General features: G+C 45.9%; 1 protein-coding gene across 2 annotated transcripts in view; it reads right to left on the bottom strand.

The window, feature by feature from the left end:
• Window positions 1-499: 499 nt before the first annotated feature.
• WDR45 (WD repeat domain 45) overlaps window positions 500-22120 on the bottom strand; it is a 443369-nt gene continuing 421748 nt past the window's right edge. For both annotated transcript variants that reach the window (XM_082263360.1, XM_082263359.1), the window contains exons 4-11: window positions 10013-10117; window positions 9814-9910; window positions 8607-8701; window positions 8430-8509; window positions 6769-6977; window positions 4463-4564; window positions 2769-2914; window positions 500-665 (exon numbers count right to left, since the gene is read on the bottom strand). In XM_082263360.1, coding sequence (XP_082119486.1) covers window positions 556-665; window positions 2769-2914; window positions 4463-4564; window positions 6769-6977; window positions 8430-8509; window positions 8607-8701; window positions 9814-9910; window positions 10013-10117 — 944 coding nt within the window. In that variant the 3' untranslated portion in view covers window positions 500-555. The remainder of the gene's footprint in view (window positions 666-2768; window positions 2915-4462; window positions 4565-6768; window positions 6978-8429; window positions 8510-8606; window positions 8702-9813; window positions 9911-10012; window positions 10118-22120) is intronic.

Below are 22120 nucleotides of genomic sequence, written 5' to 3'. Positions count from 1 at the left end.
TATATATGTGTATGGGTGTGTGTATATATATATATATGTGTGTTTGTGTGTGTGTGTGTATATATATATATATATGTGTATGGGTGTGTGTATATATATATATATGTGTGTGTGTGTGTGTATATATATATATATGTGTATGGGTGTGTGTATATATATATATATGTGTGTTTGTGTGTGTGTGTATATATATATATATATGTGTATGGGTGTGTGTATATATATATTTGGGGGTTGTGAGTAATTTTCCAGCAATACATTTTCTCTTTCCATGTAGGGGAGGAATGCCAGGATCCCCCCCCCCCCCCCCGGTATAGAAGTCGGTTATTAAATGAATGTCAGGAATCCAAATGTATTTTTTATTTGACATGAAATCGGATGTGTTGTAGTATAATATTCTATCCATCGTCACTTCTTCCCTTCCTGGATTCTCCACCATGAGATTTATAAATATTGGCCCAGTCCCATCCAGTCTATATACAATAATAATACAATGTCCCCGCAGGTCCCATCCGTGTCAGCTGTGTCCCCTCCGTCTCCCCTTCTCATCGCTGATTAAAAAACGTCATCGTCACAGATGTCCAAATACACGTCAAAGGCCTCGCGGTTACAGTTCCCCTCCGGGGTGAAGACGTATTTGTGAAACGTCCCGTCCACACAGACCGCTGTGAAGGGGAGACAAAGAATCAACAATTGGCATTTCCCTTCCTCTGTCACCCCCTGACTACTTCAATGGCCACCCGCCATCGTTCCCCGCTGAGAGAGAAGGACGATCGGATGTTGTAATCACAGCCAACCGTTCTTCTCCCTGGAATGATCACAGAGCGCCCGGGATCCTTCTATATAGGAACACAGGTCTCTATGATCATTTCACATGCCACGCCCCCACGCAGTTATAATCACTCCCCTAGGCTCACATTTAACCCCTTGATCACCCACAGTGTTAACCCCTTCCCTGCCAGTGTCATTATTACAGTGACAGTGCATATTTTTAGCACTGATTACTGTAGTAATGTCACTGGTCCCCCCAAAAGTGTCAAAAATGTCAGTTAGGGGTCCGATTTGTCCGCCGCAATGTCGCAGTCCCGCTAAAAATTGAAAATCGCCGCCATTACTAGTAAAAAATAAATAAATAAAAAGGACATAAATATTTTCCCGTAGTTTTTAGACGCGATAACTTTTGCGCAGACATTGCTGTGCAGATTCCATGCGATGCAAATTCCGCCCTCACCTAGGATATAAGAAGAGATAATCTGCTCTCACCTAGGACATAAGAAGAGATAATCTGCCCTCACCTAGGATATAAGAAGAGATAATCTGCTCTCACCTAGGACATAAGAAGAGATAATCTGCCCTCACCTAGGATATAAGAAGAGATAATCTGCACTCACCTAGGATATAAGAAGAGATAATCTGCCCTCACCTAGGATATAAGAAGAGATAATCTGCTCTCACCTAGGACATAAGAAGAGATAATCTGCGCTCACCTAGGATATAAGAAGAGATAATCTGCTCTCACCTAGGATATAAGAAGAGATAATCTGCTCTCACCTAGGACATAAGAAGAGATAATCTGCCCTCACCTAGGATATAAGAAGAGATAATCTGCACTCACCTAGGATATAAGAAGAGATAATCTGCCCTCACCTAGGATATAAGAAGAGATAATCTGCACTCACCTAGGATATAAGAAGAGATAATCTGCCCTCACCTAGGACATAAGAAGAGATAATCTGCCCTCACCTAGGATATAAGAAGAGATAATCTGCTGTCACCTAGGATATAAGAAGAGATAATCTGCCCTCACCTAGGATATAAGAAGAGATAATCTGCACTCACCTAGGATATAAGAAGAGATAATCTGCCCTCACCTAGGATATAAGAAGAGATAATCTGCCCTCACCTAGGATATAAGAAGAGATAATCTGCTCTCACCTAGGATATAAGAAGAGATAATCTGCTCTCACCTAGGATATAAGAAGAGATAATCTGCTCTCACCTAGGATATAAGAAGAGATAATCTGCTCTCACCTAGGATATAAGAAGAGATAATCTGCTCTCACCTAGGATATAAGAAGAGATAATCTGCTCTCACCTAGGATATAAGAAGAGATAATCTGCCCTCACCTAGGATATAAGAAGAGATAATCTGCCCTCACCTAGGATATAAGAAGAGATAATCTGCTCTCACCTAGGATATAAGAAGAGATAATCTGCCCTCACCTAGGATATAAGAAGAGATAATCTGCCCTCACCTAGGATATAAGAAGAGATAATCTGCTCTCACCTAGGATATAAGAAGAGATAATCTGCTCTCACCTAGGATATAAGAAGAGATAATCTGCACTCACCTAGGACATAAGAAGAGATAATCTGCACTCACCTAGGATATAAGAAGAGATAATCTGCTCTCACCTAGGATATAAGAAGAGATAATCTGCCCTCACCTAGGATATAAGAAGAGATAATCTGCTCTCACCTAGGATATAAGAAGAGATAATCTGCCCTCACCTAGGATATAAGAAGAGATAATCTGCTCTCACCTAGGATATAAGAAGAGATAATCTGCCCTCACCTAGGATATAAGAAGAGATAATCTGCTCTCACCTAGGATATAAAGAAGAGATAATCTGCTCTCACCTAGGATATAAGAAGAGATAATCTGCCCTCACCTAGGATATAAGAAGAGATAATCTGCACTCACCTAGGATATAAGAAGAGATAATCTGCACTCACCTAGGATATAAGAAGAGATAATCTGCGCTCACCTATCACAGAGTTGACATTTTTGGAGGTGTTCTTCCCGAAGGCGCAGATGCAGGCGGACTCTGCCGGGACGGTGAAACTGGCCAAACTCCACTGGGAGTCCACATACTGCCCAATCATAGGACCCACCTTCCCCACACGCGCCAAGCTGTCCAATAAGAAAGAAAGACGATCAGAAATAAGAAACAAACCCATGGATGTTTTCAGAATCTCATTTTACCTAAAATCTACAGAGAATCCGGAAATATTCCCAGCGCTTCACTTCTTCCACATTTTATCTCACAGCTTTATTCCAAAATTCATTATTTTCCCCAAAATTCTACAAACCCCTCCCCCATAATGACAACGTCAGAGAAGTTTGTTTAACCCCTTTACCCCCGGAGGATTTTCCTGCTTAACCTCCAGGCAACTTTTTGCAACTGCGCGAATTTAACTGACAATTGCGCGGTCATGCAACGCCATACCCAAACAAAATTTACGTCCTTTTTCCCCCCACAAACAGAGCTTTCTATTGGTGGTATTTCATCACCTCTGCGATTTTTATTTTTTGCGATATTAATAAAAAAAGAGCAAAAATTTTGAGACAAAAATTGACATTTTCTACTTTGACAGTTAAAAAATATCCAAAATATTACATTTTTGTCATTTATTTAGGCCAAAATGTATTTAGCTACAAAAAAATTCTCAATGAGCGTATTTTTAACCGCTTTAAGACCGGAAGATTTTACCCCATTCCTGACCAGGCCATATATTGCGTGATTTTAACGGACAATTGTGCGGTCGTGCGACACCGTACCCAAATTAAATTTATGTCCTTTTTTTCCCACAAATAGAGATTTCTTTCGGCGGTATTTGATCACCTGTGCGATATTTTAAATTTTGAAAAAAAAGAGCAACAATTTAAAAAATAAAAACAATATTTTTCACATTCTGATATATGAAATTCCCCAAAAAAATAAAAATCAAAATTTTTTAACATTTTTGGCCAATTTGTTTTCTGCTACATATTTTTGGTAAAAAAAAAAAAAAAATCGCAATAAGCGTATTTTGATTGGTTTGCGCAAAAGTTATTGCGTTTACTAACTAAGGGAAAGATTTTTGTCATTTTTATTGTTTTTTTTTTAACTAGTAATGGCGGCGATCTGCGATTTTTTTTTTGCTGGACTGCGACATTGCGGCGGACAGATCGGACCCTTGACTGACATTTTTGGGGTTACCAGTGACATTACTACAGTAATCAGTGCTATACATATGCACTGTTACTGTAATAATGACACTGGCAGGGAAGGGGTTAAGGGGGGGTTCATTTTTTTACAGGGATGTTATATAGCAAAAAGTAAAAAATATATATTTTTTTCAGAATTGTCGCTCTGTTTTTGTTTATAGCGCAAAAAATAAAAATCGCACAGGGGATCAAATACCACCAACAGAAAGCTCTGTTTGTGGGAAAAAAAGGACATCAATTTTATTTGGGTACAGCGTCGCACGACCGCGCAATTGTCAGTTAAAGTAACGCAGTGTTGAATTGCAAAATAGGCCCTGGTCATTAAGGGGGAAAATCCTTCCGGTCCAGAACTGGTTAATAAACTGTCACTTCCCAATTACAGAATATTCTGCTGCATTTAATTCATATCCGCCATTTCTCTAATAAAAGTATACAGAGAAGGCGGAGCTTCCAGAGTCACATGGTACGTACGCAGATCGGCGGTTGAGCTTGGTGTCCTTCAGAGCGAAGATATGAACGGTCCCTTTATCACTGGAACTGCACAGGAAGGAACTGTCATGGCTGAAATTGAGGCTGAAAAAGGAAGAAAAATAAAAAATATAAATAAATATAAAAATATAAATAAATATAAATATAGAAATATAAATAAATAAATATATATAAATATAAAAATATAAATAAAGAATATAAATATAAATAAAAAATATATATAAATATATAAATAAAAAATTGATGCTGAAAAGGAAGAAAAATAAAAAATATAAATAAATATAAAAATAAAAAATATAAATAAAAAATAAATAAAAAATATATAAAAATATAAATAAAAAATTGATGCTGAAAAGGAAGAAAAATAAAAAAAATAAATATAAAAATATAAATAAATATAAAAATATAAATAAATATAAAATATAAATAAATATAAAAATATGAATATATAAATAAATAAATATATATAAATATAAAAATATAAATAAAGAATATAAATATAAATAAAAAATATAAATAAAAAATATATAAAAATATAAATAAAAAATTGATGCTGAAAAAGAAGAAAAATAAAAAATATAAATAAATATAAAAATAAATAAAAAATATATAAAAATATAAATAAAAAATTGATGCTGAAAAAGGAAGAAAAATAAAAAATATAAATAAATATAAAAATATAAAAATAAATAAAAAATATATAAAAATATAACTTAAAAATATATAAAAATATAAATAAAAAATTGATGCTGAAAAGGAAGAAAAATAAAAAATATAAATAAATATAAAAATATAAATATAAAAATATAAATAAATATAAATAAAAAATATATAAAAATATAAATAAAAAATTGATGCTGAAAAGGAAGAAAAATAAAAAATATAAATAAATATAAAAATATAAAAATAAAAAATATAAATAAAAAATATATAAAAATATAAATAAAAAATTGATGCTGAAAAGGAAGAAAAATAAAAAAATAAATATAAAAATATAAATAAATATAAATATAAAAATATAAATAAATATAAAAATATAAATATATAAATAAATAAATATATATAAATATAAAAATATAAATAAAGAATATAAATATAAATAAAAAATATAAATAAAAAATATATAAAAATATAAATAAAAAATTGATGCTGAAAAAGAAGAAAAATAAAAATATAAATAAATATAAAAATAAATAAAAAATATATAAAAATATAAATAAAAAATTGATGCTGAAAAAGGAAGAAAAATAAAAAATATAAATAAATATAAAAATATAAAAATAAATAAAAAATATAAATAAAAAATATATAAAAATATAACTTAAAAATATATAAAAATATAAATAAAAAATTGATGCTGAAAAGGAAGAAAAATAAAAAATATAAATAAATATAAAAATATAAATATAAAAATATAAATAAATATAAATAAAAAATATATAAAAATATAAATAAAAAATTGATGCTGAAAAGGAAGAAAAATAAAAATATAAATAAATATAAAAATATGAATAAATATATATAAATATAAAAATATAAATAAAAAACATAAATAAAAAATATATAAAAATATAAATAAAAAAATTGATGCTGAAAATTAATAAAAATAAAAAATAAAAGGAAGAAAAATAGAGATCCCCATGAAGAGGACCGGTCATTGGACATTTCTCCATTCATTAGCAGCCACAGGCAACATTGTAACATGAACACTGCACAACACCAATAACCAATCAGATTATTTTATTTATTACCTCCATGAGATGGGCTGGACTGCCCTATAACGCATTTACTGCTCCTGTGCAGGATCACCTATATATTATACCTGATTGTGCACTTCCTGCCTAGGGGGGGCGCCGTGCACTTCCTGACTAGGGGGGGGCGCCGTGCACTTCCTGACTAGGGGGGGGCGCCGTGCACTTCCTGACTAGGGGGGGGCGCCGTGCACTTCCTGACTAGGGGGGGGGGGCGCCGTGCACTTCCTGACTAGGGGGGGGCGCCTTGCACTTCCTGCCTAGAGGGGGCGCCATGCACTTCCTGACTAGGGGGGGCGCCGTGCACTTCCTGCCTATGGGGGCCCCGGTTGCAGCCCGCTTCCACTGTGATTAATCAGAGATGAAGCCCATCTGCGGGTGCCGGGCACTGGATGTCCTCCGGCACCCGCCGATCGTCAGTAAAACACACAGAACGGAGATCTGTCCATGTAAACAAGGGAGATCCCTAATTTATTCCTCCCCCATCTCAGCACACAGAGGAATACAGATACAATCTCCTATATACTCATCACCTACCAGTATAAGGTGGCCGGATCGGTGCCGCGTCTTAATTCCACCAGCTGATCCCGCGTCTGAGTGTCAAACAGCCGGATTAAAGTGCCTTTCCGGGAGGCGGAAGCCACCAGCGTCCCCTGCTGGTTGACGGCCAGGCAGCCCAGTTCGCTCTGATGGGCGTTTATGGTGAACGGCGCAGATGAACTGCTGGGCTTGGCGTTGCACAGATCCTAAATGACAAAGAAAGCGTCACCGACCTCCGTCATCTCTTCAACAAATACCTCTTCTGAGGCCCAACATTTTTTTTACATACTGTCACCAGTGCAGTGTCATCATTATTACTGATTAAGTGGTCATCTGGAACACTCACTTGTGACAGTATGAAAAAATAAATACATATATATATATATATATATATATATATATATATATATATATATTTTTAACACAATGTGACCAGAGAACTCTAATGTTACCATAGTAACATTGTACTATTCTTGGGAAGTGATCAGAATTTATTTTTTTCTTTAACACTTTATGTTTGCTTATAACAATGAATTTAATTGCTATAAGCAAACATTCTACTAAATAAAATAAATGTGAATGGCCACAGCTGATCACATGACACAAGATGGGCTGTGATTGGCCCAGTCTATATCATGTGATCAATGTGACCAATCACAGCTAGCAACACAATTGTACACAATGGATGACTTGAAAGGAAGCCATCCATTGTTTAAAACTGTCATGTGATCTGCTGTGATTGGTTACAGTGGCCACATGGTACCGGTAGCGGGCCAGTACAGTGATCAGTCATCACACAATCTGGGAGGACGTCATATGACGACCACCTGGAGGGACGAGAAGCCGGACTCTGTGTTATTCTGACATATCGATTAAAAAGCCTTTGCATTATATGAAAAAACACATTGCCAGCATCCCAATAGATGTGCATGTTCCTCCCTGCTGGCCAATGAGTGCTGCAGATTATAGCTGTGAAATCTGTTGATCATTTGCTTGATTACACTCTAGGAAGATGATCAGCAGATTGCACAGATCATACCTGCAGCACCAGTGGCCATCAGGGGAGGAGAATGCACGTCTACAGAGGTGTAACTAGAACCTTCAGGGCTCCCGATGCAAGAAACCATGAAGGGCCCCCCGGACCCCTGAAATCAGGGGATCACACAGGGGGCCCAGAGACAGCAAAACACAAGTGAACTGGATAGGAGGAGTGGTGGGGGCAGCACAGTGTAGGTGGGGGGGGGGGGGGTCAGGGGAGCATACAGGGGCCCAGAGACAGCAGAACACAAGTGAACTGGATAGGTGGATTGGGGGGGGGGGGCCGCATACAGAGGAACCAATCTCCTCCATTTTTCTCCTGCAGCTACAGAGGGAAAAAGGAGGACAGTGATTTCTCTACATGCCGCCCCGCCGCCCCTCCTATCCAGGTGTACAGGGGAGCCGCACAGGCCCCCTGGAGCATGGGGCCCGGTTGCAAATGCAACCCCTGTAGTTACACCCCTGCACGTCTAAAGGGATGCCGGAGATGTGTTCTCTTCTGTTATGCTGGGATATAGCAGTACAGCAGTATTGTCTAATGAAGACAGATGGGTGCTGATCTCTGCTGGAAGGGCGCCCTGCACAATGGCAGGCATTGGAGACTGAGACTTAGAACTTACCACTAGCTGCAGGCTGCCGCACTTGTGACCAGGAAAGATCAGTAGCTGCTTCTCCATGCTGGGGCAGAGATCGCACAGACCTGGGACATACACAGACGCACCAATCAGTAACATGAACAGACCGGGGGGCGTGTCCTATAACAAGTGATCGGTACAGTCGCCGTTTGAAGCTTTTACCTTTAGGGTTGTCTCTGGTATCAAACTCAAACAGTTTGGTTGGATTGTCTGGGAAGGAATAGACGTAAATTCGATTCTTCACTACAATCACAATCCTGCAATAAAAGAAAACACGTTAGCTTGGAGGAGCGCCTGCAGATTCCCCCCCGCAGTACTTCTTTCTGCCACTAGATGTCCTCAGTCTGGTGGTCAGTATTATTCAACCCACTTTCCTATGGGTCCCAGCCTGTGACTGGTCAGTGACAGGAGAAGCAGCACAGTGATTGGTTCATCTCTCTGCTCTCTCCTCCTATCAGCACGCTCCTTGTCAGGGATTGTAACAGTAGACTCCACCTTTCAATTTAATCAGACAACTGGAATGGATTTGTTCTTTAAAACCACTTCCCGACCACCCGCCACAGATTTACAAGATGGCTCTCCTGCGCAAACTGATGTAGATTTACGTCTGTCACACGCAAGAAGCTAGGGGGATGAGCGGGCACCGCCGGCGGCACGATCCCGCCCCCACTCGGCAGCGGGCCAGTACAGTGATCAGTCATCACGCAATCTGTCCGGTAAAGTCACGCAGTGCCGAATCGCAAACTAGGGCCTGGTCATTGAGCAGCCAAATCCTTCGGGGCTTAATTGGTTACAGAGTATTCTTTCCAAAAAAAAGTTGCGTTTGCAAAACCGCTGCGCAAAGACCGTGTGACATAAAAAATTGCAATGATCGCCATTTTATTCTCTAGGGTCTCTGGGAAAAAAAATTTAATGTTTGGGGAATTCGAAGTAATTTTCTATCAAAAAATACCGATTTAAACCTGTAAACAAAAAGTACCAGGAAAAAACTTGGTCTTCAAGTGGTTAACGGCTGTGATCTGTGTATGGAGTCAATCCAAGTGGCTCTGTACCTTGTGATTGCTTGTGCTGACCAATCACAAGGATCACAAATATAAACAGTACTACTGTTTACCTTGAAGAGCCACACCCCTTCCTCTCACAATGGAGGAAGGAGGAACTACTGAATGAACCTATCATTAGCTCCAGATCGCTTGCAGCAGCAAATTGCTGGTGAGGGATTTTTACTGTGGGATCGCTGTATTATATTAATTTGGGTACAGTGTTGCATCACTGAGTGATTGTCAGTCAAAGTATCACAGTGTGTCCTGGACAGGAATGGGTATTACAGGTGGGAAGCGAAGGTGTGAGGAGAGGACGGCGGACTCACTTGTCAGATCGCAGGCGGACGCTCAGCACTGGTTTGGTAAAGGTAAATTCCAGGACCAGCCTATCTTTTCCATCCCGTGAGTCGTCCCAGATCAGCACTATAAATACAGAAGAATAGAAACACCAAAAACCGTCATCTTCAACATTTTATATCATAAAAATGTTTAAAATAACAAAAAAATCACAATAAATCAATGTACCGGATATATCAGAGAATTTGGGATTGCTGCCACCCCCCACCAGAGCCAGCAGGTTACATCTGTGTAACATCTCCACCTGGCCGACACTTCCCACCTGCTCCTGGTCTGAGAGAGAAGACAATGGTCAGTGATGGGATGGATGGATCGGGGAGAGAAGACAATGGTCAGTGATGGGATGGATGGATCGGGGAGAGAAGACAATGGTCAGTGATGGGATGGATGGATCGGGGAGAGAAGACAATGGTCAGTGATGGGAGGATCGGGGAGAGAAGACAATGGTCAGTGATGGGATGGGAGGATCGGGGAGAGAAGACAATGGTCAGTGATGGGATGGGAAGATCGGGGAGAGAAGACAATGGTCAGTGATGGGATGGGAGGATCGGGGAGAGAAGACAATGGTCAGTGATGGGAGGATCGGGGAGAGAAGACAATGGTCAGTGATGGGATGGAAGGATCGGGGAGAGAAGACAATGGTCAGTGATGGGATGGGAGGATCGGGGAGAGAAGACAATGGTCAGTGATGGGATGGAAGGATCGGGGAGAGAAGACAATGGTCAGTGATGGGATGGATGGATCGGGGAGAGAAGACAATGGTCAGTGATGGGATGGAAGGATCGGGGAGAGAAGACAATGGTCAGTGATGGGATGCATGGATCGGGGAGAGAAGACAATGGTCAGTGATGGGATGGAAGGATCGGGGAGAGAAGACAATGGTCAGTGATGGGATGGATGGATCGGGGAGAGAAGACAATGGTCAGTGATGGGATGGATGGATCGGGGAGAGAAGACAATGGTCAGTGATGGGATGGATGGATCGGGGAGAGAAGACAATGGTCAGTGATGGGATGGATGGATCGGGGAGAGAAGACAATGGTCAGTGATGGGATGGAAGGATCGGGGAGAGAAGACAATGGTCAGTGATGGGATGGAAGGATCTGAGAGAGAAGACAATGGTCAGTGATGGGATGGGAGGATCTGGGAGAGAAGACAATGGTCTGTGATGGGATGGAAGGATCGGGGAGAGAAGACAATGGTCAGTGATGGAATAGATGGATCGGGGAGAGAAGACAATGGTCAGTGATGGGATGGATGGATCGGGGAGAGAAGACAATGGTCAGTGATGGGATGGAAGGATCGGGGAGAGAAGACAATGGTCAGTGATGGGATGGATGGATCGGGGAGAGAAGACAATGGTCAGTGATGGGATGGAAGGATCGGGGAGAGAAGACAATGGTCAGTGATGGGATGGGAGGATCTGGGAGAGAAGACAATGGTCAGTGATGGGATGGAAGGATCGGGGAGAGAAGACAATGGTCAGTGATGGGATGGGAGGATCTGGGAGAGAAGACAATGGTCAGTGATGGGAGGATCGGGGAGAGAAGACAATGGTCAGTGATGGGATGGGAGGATCGGGGAGAGAAGACATTGGTCAGTGATGGGATGGAAGGATCGGGGAGAGAAGACAATGGTCAGTGATGGGATGGAAGGATCGGGGAGAGAAGACAATGGTCAGTGATGGGATGGATGGATCGGGGAGAGGAGACAATGGTCAGAGATGGGATGGAAGGATCGGGGAGAGAAGACAATGGTCAGTGATGGGGTGGGAGGATCTGGGAGAGAAGACAATGGTCAGTGATGGGATTGGAGGATCGGGGAGAGAAGACAATGGTCAGTGATGGGATGGAAGGATCGGGGAGAGAAGACAATGGTCAGTGATGGGATGGAAGGATCGGGGAGAGAAGACAATGGTCAGTGATGGGATAGGAGGATCGGGGAGAGAAGACAATGGTCAGTGATGGGATGGAAGGATCGGGGAGAGAAGACAATGGTCAGTGATGGGATGAATGGATCGGGGAGAGAAGACAATGGTCAGTGATGGGATGGAAGGATCGGGGAGAGAAGACAATGGTCAGTGATGGGATGGATGGATCGGGGAGAGAAGACAATGGTCAGTGATGGGATGGAAGGATCGGGGAGAGAAGACAATGGTCAGTGATGGGATGGGAGGATCTGGGAGAGAAGACAATGGTCAGTGATGGGATGGAAGGATCGGGGAGAGAAGACAATGGTCAGTGATGGGATGGAAGGATCGGGGAGAGAAGACAATGGTCAGTGATGGGATGAATGGATCGGGGAGAGAAGACAATGGTCAGTGATGGGATGGAAGGATCGGGGAGAGAAGACAATGGTCAGTGATGGGATGGATGGATCGGGGAGAGAAGACAATGGTCAGTGATGGGATGGAAGGATCGGGGAGAGAAGACAATGGTCAGTGATGGGATGGGAGGATCTGGGAGAGAAGACAATGGTCAGTGATGGGATGCATGGATCGGGGAGAGAAGACAATGGTCAGTGATGGGATGAATGGATCGGGGAGAGAAGACAATGGTCAGTGATGGGATGGAAGGATCGGGGAGAGAAGACAATGGTCAGTGATGGGAGGATCGGGGAGAGAAGACAATGGTCAGTGATGGGATGGGAGGATCTGGGAGAGAAGACAATGGTCAGTGATGGGAGGATCGGGGAGAGAAGACAATGGTCAGTGATGGGATGGGAGGATCGGGGAGAGAAGACATTGGTCAGTGATGGGATGGAAGGATCGGGGAGAGAAGACAATGGTCAGTGATGGGATGGGAAGATCGGGGAGAGAAGACAATGGTCAGTGATGGGATGGGAGGATTGGGGAGAGAAGACAATGGTCAGTGATGGGATGGGAGGATCGGGGAGAGAAGACAATGGTCAGTGATGGGAGGATCGGGGAGAGAAGACAATGGTCAGTGATGGGAGGATCGGGGAGAGAAGACAATGGTCAGTGATGGGATTGGAGGATCGGGGAGAGAAGACAATGGTCAGTGATGGGATGGAAGGATCGGGGAGAGAAGACAATGGTCAGTGATGGGATGGAAGGATCGGGGAGAGAAGACAATGGTCAGTGATGGGATGGGAGGATCGGGGAGAGAAGACAATGGTCAGTGATGGGATGGAAGGATCGGGGAGAGAAGACAATGGTCAGTGATGGGATGGATGGATCGGGGAGAGAAGACAATGGTCAGTGATGGGATGGAAGGATCGGGGAGAGAAGACAATGGTCAGTGATGGGATGCATGGATCGGGGAGAGAAGACAATGGTCAGTGATGGGATGGAAGGATCGGGGAGAGAAGACAATGGTCAGTGATGGGATGGGAGGATCTGGGAGAGAAGACAATGGTCAGTGATGGGATGGAAGGATCGGGGAGAGAAGACAATGGTCAGTGATGGGATGGGAGGATCTGGGAGAGAAGACAATGGTCAGTGATGGGAGGATCGGGGAGAGAAGACAATGGTCAGTGATGGGATGGGAGGATCGGGGAGAGAAGACATTGGTCAGTGATGGGATGGAAGGATCGGGGAGAGAAGACAATGGTCAGTGATGGGATGGGAGGATCGGGGAGAGAAGACATTGGTCAGTGATGGGATGGAAGGATCGGGGAGAGAAGACAATGGTCAGTGATGGGATGGATGGATCGGGGAGAGGAGACAATGGTCAGTGATGGGATGGAAGGATAGGGGAGAGAAGACAATGGTCAGTGATGGGGTGGGAGGATCTGGGAGAGAAGACAATGGTCAGTGATGGGATTGGAGGATCGGGGAGAGAAGACAATGGTCAGTGATGGGATTGGAGGATCGGGGAGAGAAGACAATGGTCAGTGATGGGATGGAAGGATCGGGGAGAGAAGACAATGGTCAGTGATGGGAGGATCGGGGAGAGAAGACAATGGTCAGTGATGGGATGGAAGGATCGGGGAGAGGAGACAATGGTCAGTGATGGGATGGAAGGATCGGGGAGAGGAGACAATGGTCAGTGATGGGATGGAAGGATCGGGGAGAGGAGACAATGGTCAGTGATGGGATGGAAGGATCGGGGAGAGAAGACAATGGTCAGTGATGGGATGGAAGGATCGGGGAGAGAAGACAATGGTCAGTGATGGGATGGGAGGATCGGGGAGAGAAGACAATGGTCAGTGATGGGATGGATGGATCGGGGAGAGAAGACAATGGTCAGTGATGGGATGGGAGGATTGGGGAGAGAAGACAATGGTCAGTGATGGGATGGGAGGATCGGGGAGAGAAGACAATGGTCAGTGATGGGATGGGAGGATCGGGGAGAGAAGACAATGGTCAGTGATGGGAGGATCAGGGAGAGAAGACAATGGTCAGTGATGGGATTGGAGGATCGGGGAGAGAAGACAATGGTCAGTGATGGGATGGAAGGATCGGGGAGAGAAGACAATGGTCAGTGATGGGATGGAAGGATCGGGGAGAGAAGACAATGGTCAGTGATGGGATGGATGGATCGGGGAGAGAAGACAATGGTCAGTGATGGGATGGAAGGATCGGGGAGAGAAGACAATGGTCAGTGATGGGATGGGAGGATCGGGGAGAGAAGACAATGGTCAGTGATGGGATGGGAGGATCGGGGAGAGAAGACAATGGTCAGTGATGGGAGGATCGGGGAGAGAAGACAATGGTCAGTGATAAGATGGATGGAAGGATCGGGGAGAGAAGACAATTATCAGTGATGGGAGGATCGGGGAGAGAAGACAATGGTCAGTGATGGGATGGGAGGATCGGGGAGAGAAGACAATGGTCAGTGATGGGATGGATGGAAGGATCGGGGAGAGAAGACAATGGTCAGTGATGGGATTGGAGGATCGGGGAGAGAAGACAATGGTCAGTGATGGGATGGAAGGATCGGGGAGAGAAGACAATGGTCAGTGATGGGATGGAAGGATCGGGGAGAGAAGACAATGGTCAGTGATGGGATGGATGGATCGGGGAGAGAAGACAATGGTCAGTGATGGGATGGATGGATCGGGGAGAGAAGACAATGGTCAGTGATGGGATGGGAGGATCTGGGAGAGAAGACAATGGTCAGTGATGGGATGGATGGAAGGATCGGGGAGAGAAGACAATGGTCAGTGATGGGATGGGAGGATCTGGGAGAGAAGACAATGGTCAGTGATGGGAGGATCGGGGAGAGAAGACAATGGTCAGTGATGGGATGGGAGGATCGGGGAGAGAAGACATTGGTCAGTGATGGGATGGAAGGATCGGGGAGAGAAGACAATGGTCAGTGATGGGATTGGAGGATCGGGGAGAGAAGACAATGGTCAGTGATGGGATGGGAGGATCTGGGAGAGAAGACAATGGTCAGTGATGGGATGGATGGATCAGGGAGAGAAGACAATGGTCAGTGATGGGATGGGAGGATCGGGGAGAGAAGACAATGGTCAGTGATGGGATGGAAGGATCTGGGAGAGAAGACAATGGTCAGTGATGTAATGGATGGATCGGGGAGAGAAGACAATGGTCAGTGATGGGATGGGAGGATCGGGGAGAGAAGACAATGGTCAGTGATGTAATGGATGGATCGGGGAGAGAAGACAATGGTCAGTGATGGGATGGGAGGATCGGGGAGAGAAGACAATGGTCAGTGATGGGATGGAAGGATCGGGGAGAGAAGACAATGGTCAGTGATGGGATGGAAGGATCTGGGAGAGAAGACAATGGTCAGTGATGGGATGGGAGGATCGGGGAGAGAAGACAATGGTCAGTGATGGGATGGAAGGATCGGGGAGAGAAGACAATGGTCAGTGATGGGATGGAAGGATCTGGGAGAGAAGACAATGGTCAGTGATGGGATGGATGGATCAGGGAGAGAAGACAATGGTCAGTGATGGGATGGGAGGATCGGGGAGAGAAGACAATGGTCAGTGATGTAATGGATGGATCGGGGAGAGAAGACAATGGTCAGTGATGGGATGGGAGGATCGGGGAGAGAAGACAATGGTCAGTGATGGGATGGATGGATCGGGCAGAGAAGACAATGGTCAGTGATGGGATGGATGGATCGGGGAGAGAAGACAATGGTCAGTGATGGGATGGGAGGATCGGGGAGAGAAGACAATGGTCAGTGATGGGATTGGAGGATCGGGCAGAGAAGACAATGGTCAGTGATGGGATGGATGGATCGGGGAGAGAAGACAATGGTCAGTGATGGGATGGATGGATCGGGGAGAGAAGACAATGGTCAGTGATGGGATTGGAGGATCGGGGAGAGAAGACAATGGTCAGTGATGGGATGGGAGGATCAGGGAGAGAAGACAATGGTCAGTGATGGGATGGATGGATCGAGCAGAGAAGACAATGGTCAGTGATGGGATGGAAGGATCTGGGAGAGAAGACAATGGTCAGTGATGGGATGGAAGGATTGGGGAGAGAAGACAATGGTCAGTGATGGGATGGGAGGATCGGGGAGAGAAGACAATGGTCAGTGATGGGATGGAAGGATCTGGGAGAGAAGACAATGGTCAGTGATGGGATGGAAGGATTGGGGAGAGAAGACAATGGTCAGTGATGGGATGGGAGGATCGGGGAGAGAAGACAATGGTCAGTGATGGGATGGATGGATCGGGGGGGGGGGGGGAGACAATGGTCAGTGATGGGATGGATGGATCAGGGAGAGAAGACAATGGTCAGTGATGGGATGGAAGGATTGGGGAGAGAAGACAATGGTCAGTGATGGGATGGAAGGATCGGGGAGAGAAGACAATGGTCAGTGATGGGATGGATGGATCGGGGAGAGAAGACAATGGTCAGTGATGGGATGGATGGATCGGGGAGAGAAGACAATGGTCAGTGATGGGATGGGAGGATCGGGGAGAGAAGACAATGGTCAGTGATGGGATGGATGGATCGGGGAGAGAAGACAATGGTCAGTGATGGGATGGATGGATCAGGGAGAGAAGACAATGGTCAGTGATGGGATGGATGGATCGGGGAGAGAAGACAATGGTCAGTGATGGGATGGATGGATCGGGGAGAGAAGACAATGGTCAGTGATGGGATGGATGGATCGGGGAGAGAAGACAATGGTCAGTGATGGGATGGGAGGATCAGGGAGAGAAGACAATGGTCAGTGATGGGATTGGAGGATCGGGCAGAGAAGACAATGGTCAGTGATGGGATGGATGGATCGGGGAGAGAAGACAATGGTCAGTGATGGGATGGGAGGATCGGGGAGAGAAGACAATGGTCAGTGATGGGATGGATGGATCGAGCAGAGAAGACAATGGTCAGTGATGGGATGGAAGGATCTGGGAGAGAAGACAATGGTCAGTGATGGGATGGAAGGATTAGGGAGAGAAGACAATGGTCAGTGATGGGATGGGAGGATCGGGGAGAGAAGACAATGGTCAGTGATGGGATGGATGGATCGGGGAGAGAAGACAATGGTCAGTGATGGGATGGATGGATCGGGGAGAGAAGACAATGGTCAGTGATGGGATGGGAGGATCTGGGAGAGAAAACAATGGTCAGTGATGGGATGGATGGATCGGGGAGAGAAGACAATGGTCAGTGATGGGATGGATGGATCGGGGAGAGAAGACAATGGTCAGTGATGGGATGGATGGATCAGGGAGAGAAGACAATGGTCAGTGATGGGATGGATGGATCGGGGAGAGAAGACAATGGTCAGTGATGGGATGGATGGATCAGGGAGAGAAGACAATGGTCAGTGATGGGATGGAAGGATCGGGGAGAGAAGACAATGGTCAGTGATGGGATCGGAGGGGAGAAGACAATGGTCAGTGATGGGATGGATGGATCGGGGAGAGAAGACAATGGTCAGTGATGGGATGGATGGATCGGGGAGAGAAGACAATGGTCAGTGATGGGATGGATGGATCGGAGGGGAGAAGACAATGGTAAGTGATGGGATGCATGGATCGGGGAGAGAAGACAATGGTCAGTGATGGGATGGATGGATCGGGGAGAGAAGACAATGGTCAGTGATGGGATGGATGGATCGGGGAGAGAAGACAATGGTCAGTGATGGGATGGATGGATCAGGGAGAGAAGACAATGGTCAGTGATGGGATGGATGGATCGGGGAGAGAAGACAATGGTCAGTGATGGGATCGGAGGGGAGAAGACAATGGTCAGTGATGGGATGGATGGATCGGGGAGAGAAGACAATGGTCAGTGATGGGATGGATGGATCGGGGAGAGAAGACAATGGTCAGTGATGGGATGGATGGATCGGAGGGGAGAAGACAATGGTCAGTGATGGGATGCATGGATCGGGGAGAGAAGACAATGGTCAGTGATGGGATGCATGGATCGGGGAGAGAAGACAATGATCAGTGAAGGGATGGATGGATCGGGGAGAGAAGACAATGGTCAGTGATGGGATGGATGGATCGGGGAGAGAAGACAATGGTCAGTGATGGGATGGATGGATCAGGGAGAGAAGACAATGGTCAGTGATGGGATGGATGGATCGGGGAGAGAAGACAATGGTCAGTGATGGGATGGATGGATCGGGGAGAGAAGACAATGGTCAGTGATGGGATGGATGGATCGGGGAGAGAAGACAATGGTCAGTGATGGGATGGATGGATCGGGGAGAGAAGACAATGGTCAGTGATGGGATGGAAGGATCGGGGAGAGAAGACAATGGTCAGTGATGGGATGGATGGATCGGGGAGAGAAGACAATGGTCAGTGATGGGATGGATGGATCGGGGAGAGAAGACAATGGTCAGTGATGGGATGGGAGGATCTGGGAGAGAAAACAATGGTCAGTGATGGGATGGATGGATCGGGGAGAGAAGACAATGGTCAGTGATGTGATGGATGGATCGGGGAGAGAAGACAATGGTCAGTGATGGGATGGATGGATCAGGGAGAGAAGACAATGGTCAGTGATGGGATGGATGGATCGGGGAGAGAAGACAATGGTCAGTGATGGGATGGATGGATCAGGGAGAGAAGACAATGGTCAGTGATGGGATGGATGGATCGGGGAGAGAAGACAATGGTCAGTGATGGGATCGGAGGGGAGAAGACAATGGTCAGTGATGGGATGGATGGATCGGGGAGAGAAGACAATGGTCAGTGATGGGATGGATGGATCGGGGAGAGAAGACAATGGTCAGTGATGGGATGGATGGATCGGAGGGGAGAAGACAATGGTCAGTGATGGGATGCATGGATCGGGGAGAGAAGACAATGGTCAGTGATGGGATGCATGGATCGGGGAGAGAAGACAATGATCAGTGAAGGGATGGATGGATCGGGGAGAGAAGACAATGGTCAGTGATGGGATGGATGGATCGGGGAGAGAAGACAATGGTCAGTGATGGGATGGATGGATCAGGGAGAGAAGACAATGGTCAGTGATGGGATGGATGGATCGGGGAGAGAAGACAATGGTCAGTGATGGGATGGATGGATCGGGGAGAGAAGACAATGGTCAGTGATGGGATGGATGGATCGGGGAGAGAAGACAATGGTCAGTGATGGGATGGATGGATCGGGGAGAGAAGACAATGGTCAGTGATGGGATGGAAGGATCGGGGAGAGAAGACAATGGTCAGTGATGGGATCGGAGGGGAGAAGACAATGGTCAGTGATGGGATCGGAGGGGAGAAGACAATGGTCAGTGATGGGATGGATGGATCGGAGGGGAGAAGACAATGGTCAGTGATGGGATGGATGGATCGGGGAGAGAATACAATGGTCAGTGATGGGATGGAAGGATCGGGGGGGGGGGGGGGGAGACAATGGTCAGTGATGGGATGGATGGATCGGGGAGAGAAGACAATGGTCAGTGATGGGATGGATGGATCGGGGGGGGAGACAATGGTCAGTGATGGGATGGATGGATCGGGGAGAGAAGACAATGGTCAGTGATGGGATGGATGGATCAGGGAGAGAAGACAATGGTCAGTGATGGGATGGATGGATCGGGGAGAGAAGACAATGGTCAGTGATGGGATGGATGGATCGGGGAGAGAAGACAATGGTCAGTGATGGGATGGGAGGATCTGGGAGAGAAAACAATGGTCAGTGATGGGATGGATGGATCGGGGAGAGAAGACAATGGTCAGTAATGGGATGGATGGATCGGGGAGAGAAGACAATGGTCAGTGATGGGATGGATGGATCGGGGAGAGAAGACAATGGTCAGTGATGGGATGGATGGATCGGGGAGAGAAGACAATGGTCAGTGATGGGATGGATGGATCAGGGAGAGAAGACAATGGTCAGTGATGGGATGGATGGATCGGGGAGAGAAGACAATGGTCAGTGATGGGATGGATGGATCGGGGAGAGAAGACAATGGTCAGTGATGGGATGGATGGATCGGGGAGAGAAGACAATGGTCAGTGATGGGATGGAAGGATCGGGGAGAGAAGACAATGGTCAGTGATGGGATCGGAGGGGAGAAGACAATGGTCAGTGATGGGATCGGAGGGGAGAAGACAATGGTCAGTGATGGGATGGATGGATCGGAGGGGAGAAGACAATGGTCAGTGATGGGATGGATGGATCGGGGAGAGAATACAATGGTCAGTGATGGGATGGAAGGATCGGGGGGGGGGGGGGGGAGACAATGGTCAGTGATGGGATGGATGGATCGGGGAGAGAAGACAATGGTCAGTGATGGGATGGATGGATCGGGGGGGGAGACAATGGTCAGTGATGGGATGGATGGATCGGGGAGAGAAGACAATGGTCAGTGATGGGATTGGAGGATCTGGGAGAGAAGACAATGGTCAGTGATGGGATGGATGGATCGGGGAGAGAAGACAATGGTCAGTGATGGGATGGATGGATCAGGGAGAGAAGACAATGGTCAGTGATGGGATGGATGGATCGGGGAGAGAAGACAATGGTCAGTGATGGGATGGATGGATCGGGGAGAGAAGACAATGGTCAGTGATGGGATGGATGGATCGGGGAGAGAAGACAATGGTCAGTGATGGGATGGATGGATCGGGGAGAGAAGACAATGGTCAGTGATGGGATGGATGGATCGGGGAGAGAAGACAATGGTCAGTGATGGGATGGATGGATCGGGGAGAGAAGACAATGGTCAGTGATGGGATGGGAGGATCTGGGAGAGAAAACAATGGTCAGTGATGGGATGGATGGATCGGGGAGAGAAGACAATGGTCAGTGATGGGATGGATGGATCGGGGAGAGAAGACAATGGTCAGTGATGGGATGGATGGATCGGAGGGGAGAAGACAATGGTAAGTGATGGGATGCATGGATCGGGGAGAGAAGACAATGGTCAGTGATGGGATGGATGGATCGGGGAGAGAAGACAATGGTCAGTGATGGGATGGATGGATCGGGGAGAGAAGACAATGGTCAGTGATGGGATGGATGGATCAGGGAGAGAAGACAATGGTCAGTGATGGGATGGATGGATCGGGGAGAGAAGACAATGGTCAGTGATGGGATCGGAGGGGAGAAGACAATGGTCAGTGATGGGATGGATGGATCGGGGAGAGAAGACAATGGTCAGTGATGGGATGGATGGATCGGGGAGAGAAGACAATGGTCAGTGATGGGATGGATGGATCGGAGGGGAGAAGACAATGGTCAGTGATGGGATGCATGGATCGGGGAGAGAAGACAATGGTCAGTGATGGGATGCATGGATCGGGGAGAGAAGACAATGATCAGTGAAGGGATGGATGGATCGGGGAGAGAAGACAATGGTCAGTGATGGGATGGATGGATCGGGGAGAGAAGACAATGGTCAGTGATGGGATGGATGGATCAGGGAGAGAAGACAATGGTCAGTGATGGGATGGATGGATCGGGGAGAGAAGACAATGGTCAGTGATGGGATGGATGGATCGGGGAGAGAAGACAATGGTCAGTGATGGGATGGATGGATCGGGGAGAGAAGACAATGGTCAGTGATGGGATGGATGGATCGGGGAGAGAAGACAATGGTCAGTGATGGGATGGAAGGATCGGGGAGAGAAGACAATGGTCAGTGATGGGATGGATGGATCGGGGAGAGAAGACAATGGTCAGTGATGGGATGGATGGATCGGGGAGAGAAGACAATGGTCAGTGATGGGATGGGAGGATCTGGGAGAGAAAACAATGGTCAGTGATGGGATGGATGGATCGGGGAGAGAAGACAATGGTCAGTGATGTGATGGATGGATCGGGGAGAGAAGACAATGGTCAGTGATGGGATGGATGGATCAGGGAGAGAAGACAATGGTCAGTGATGGGATGGATGGATAGGGGAGA

This window comes from Pelophylax lessonae (assembly GCF_965119305.1).
Source record: "Pelophylax lessonae genome assembly, chromosome: 7".
Taxonomy (NCBI): Eukaryota; Metazoa; Chordata; class Amphibia; order Anura; family Ranidae; genus Pelophylax; species Pelophylax lessonae.
Note: the sequence above shows the minus strand (reverse complement) of the source record. Positions and strands in the feature narration are given on the sequence as shown.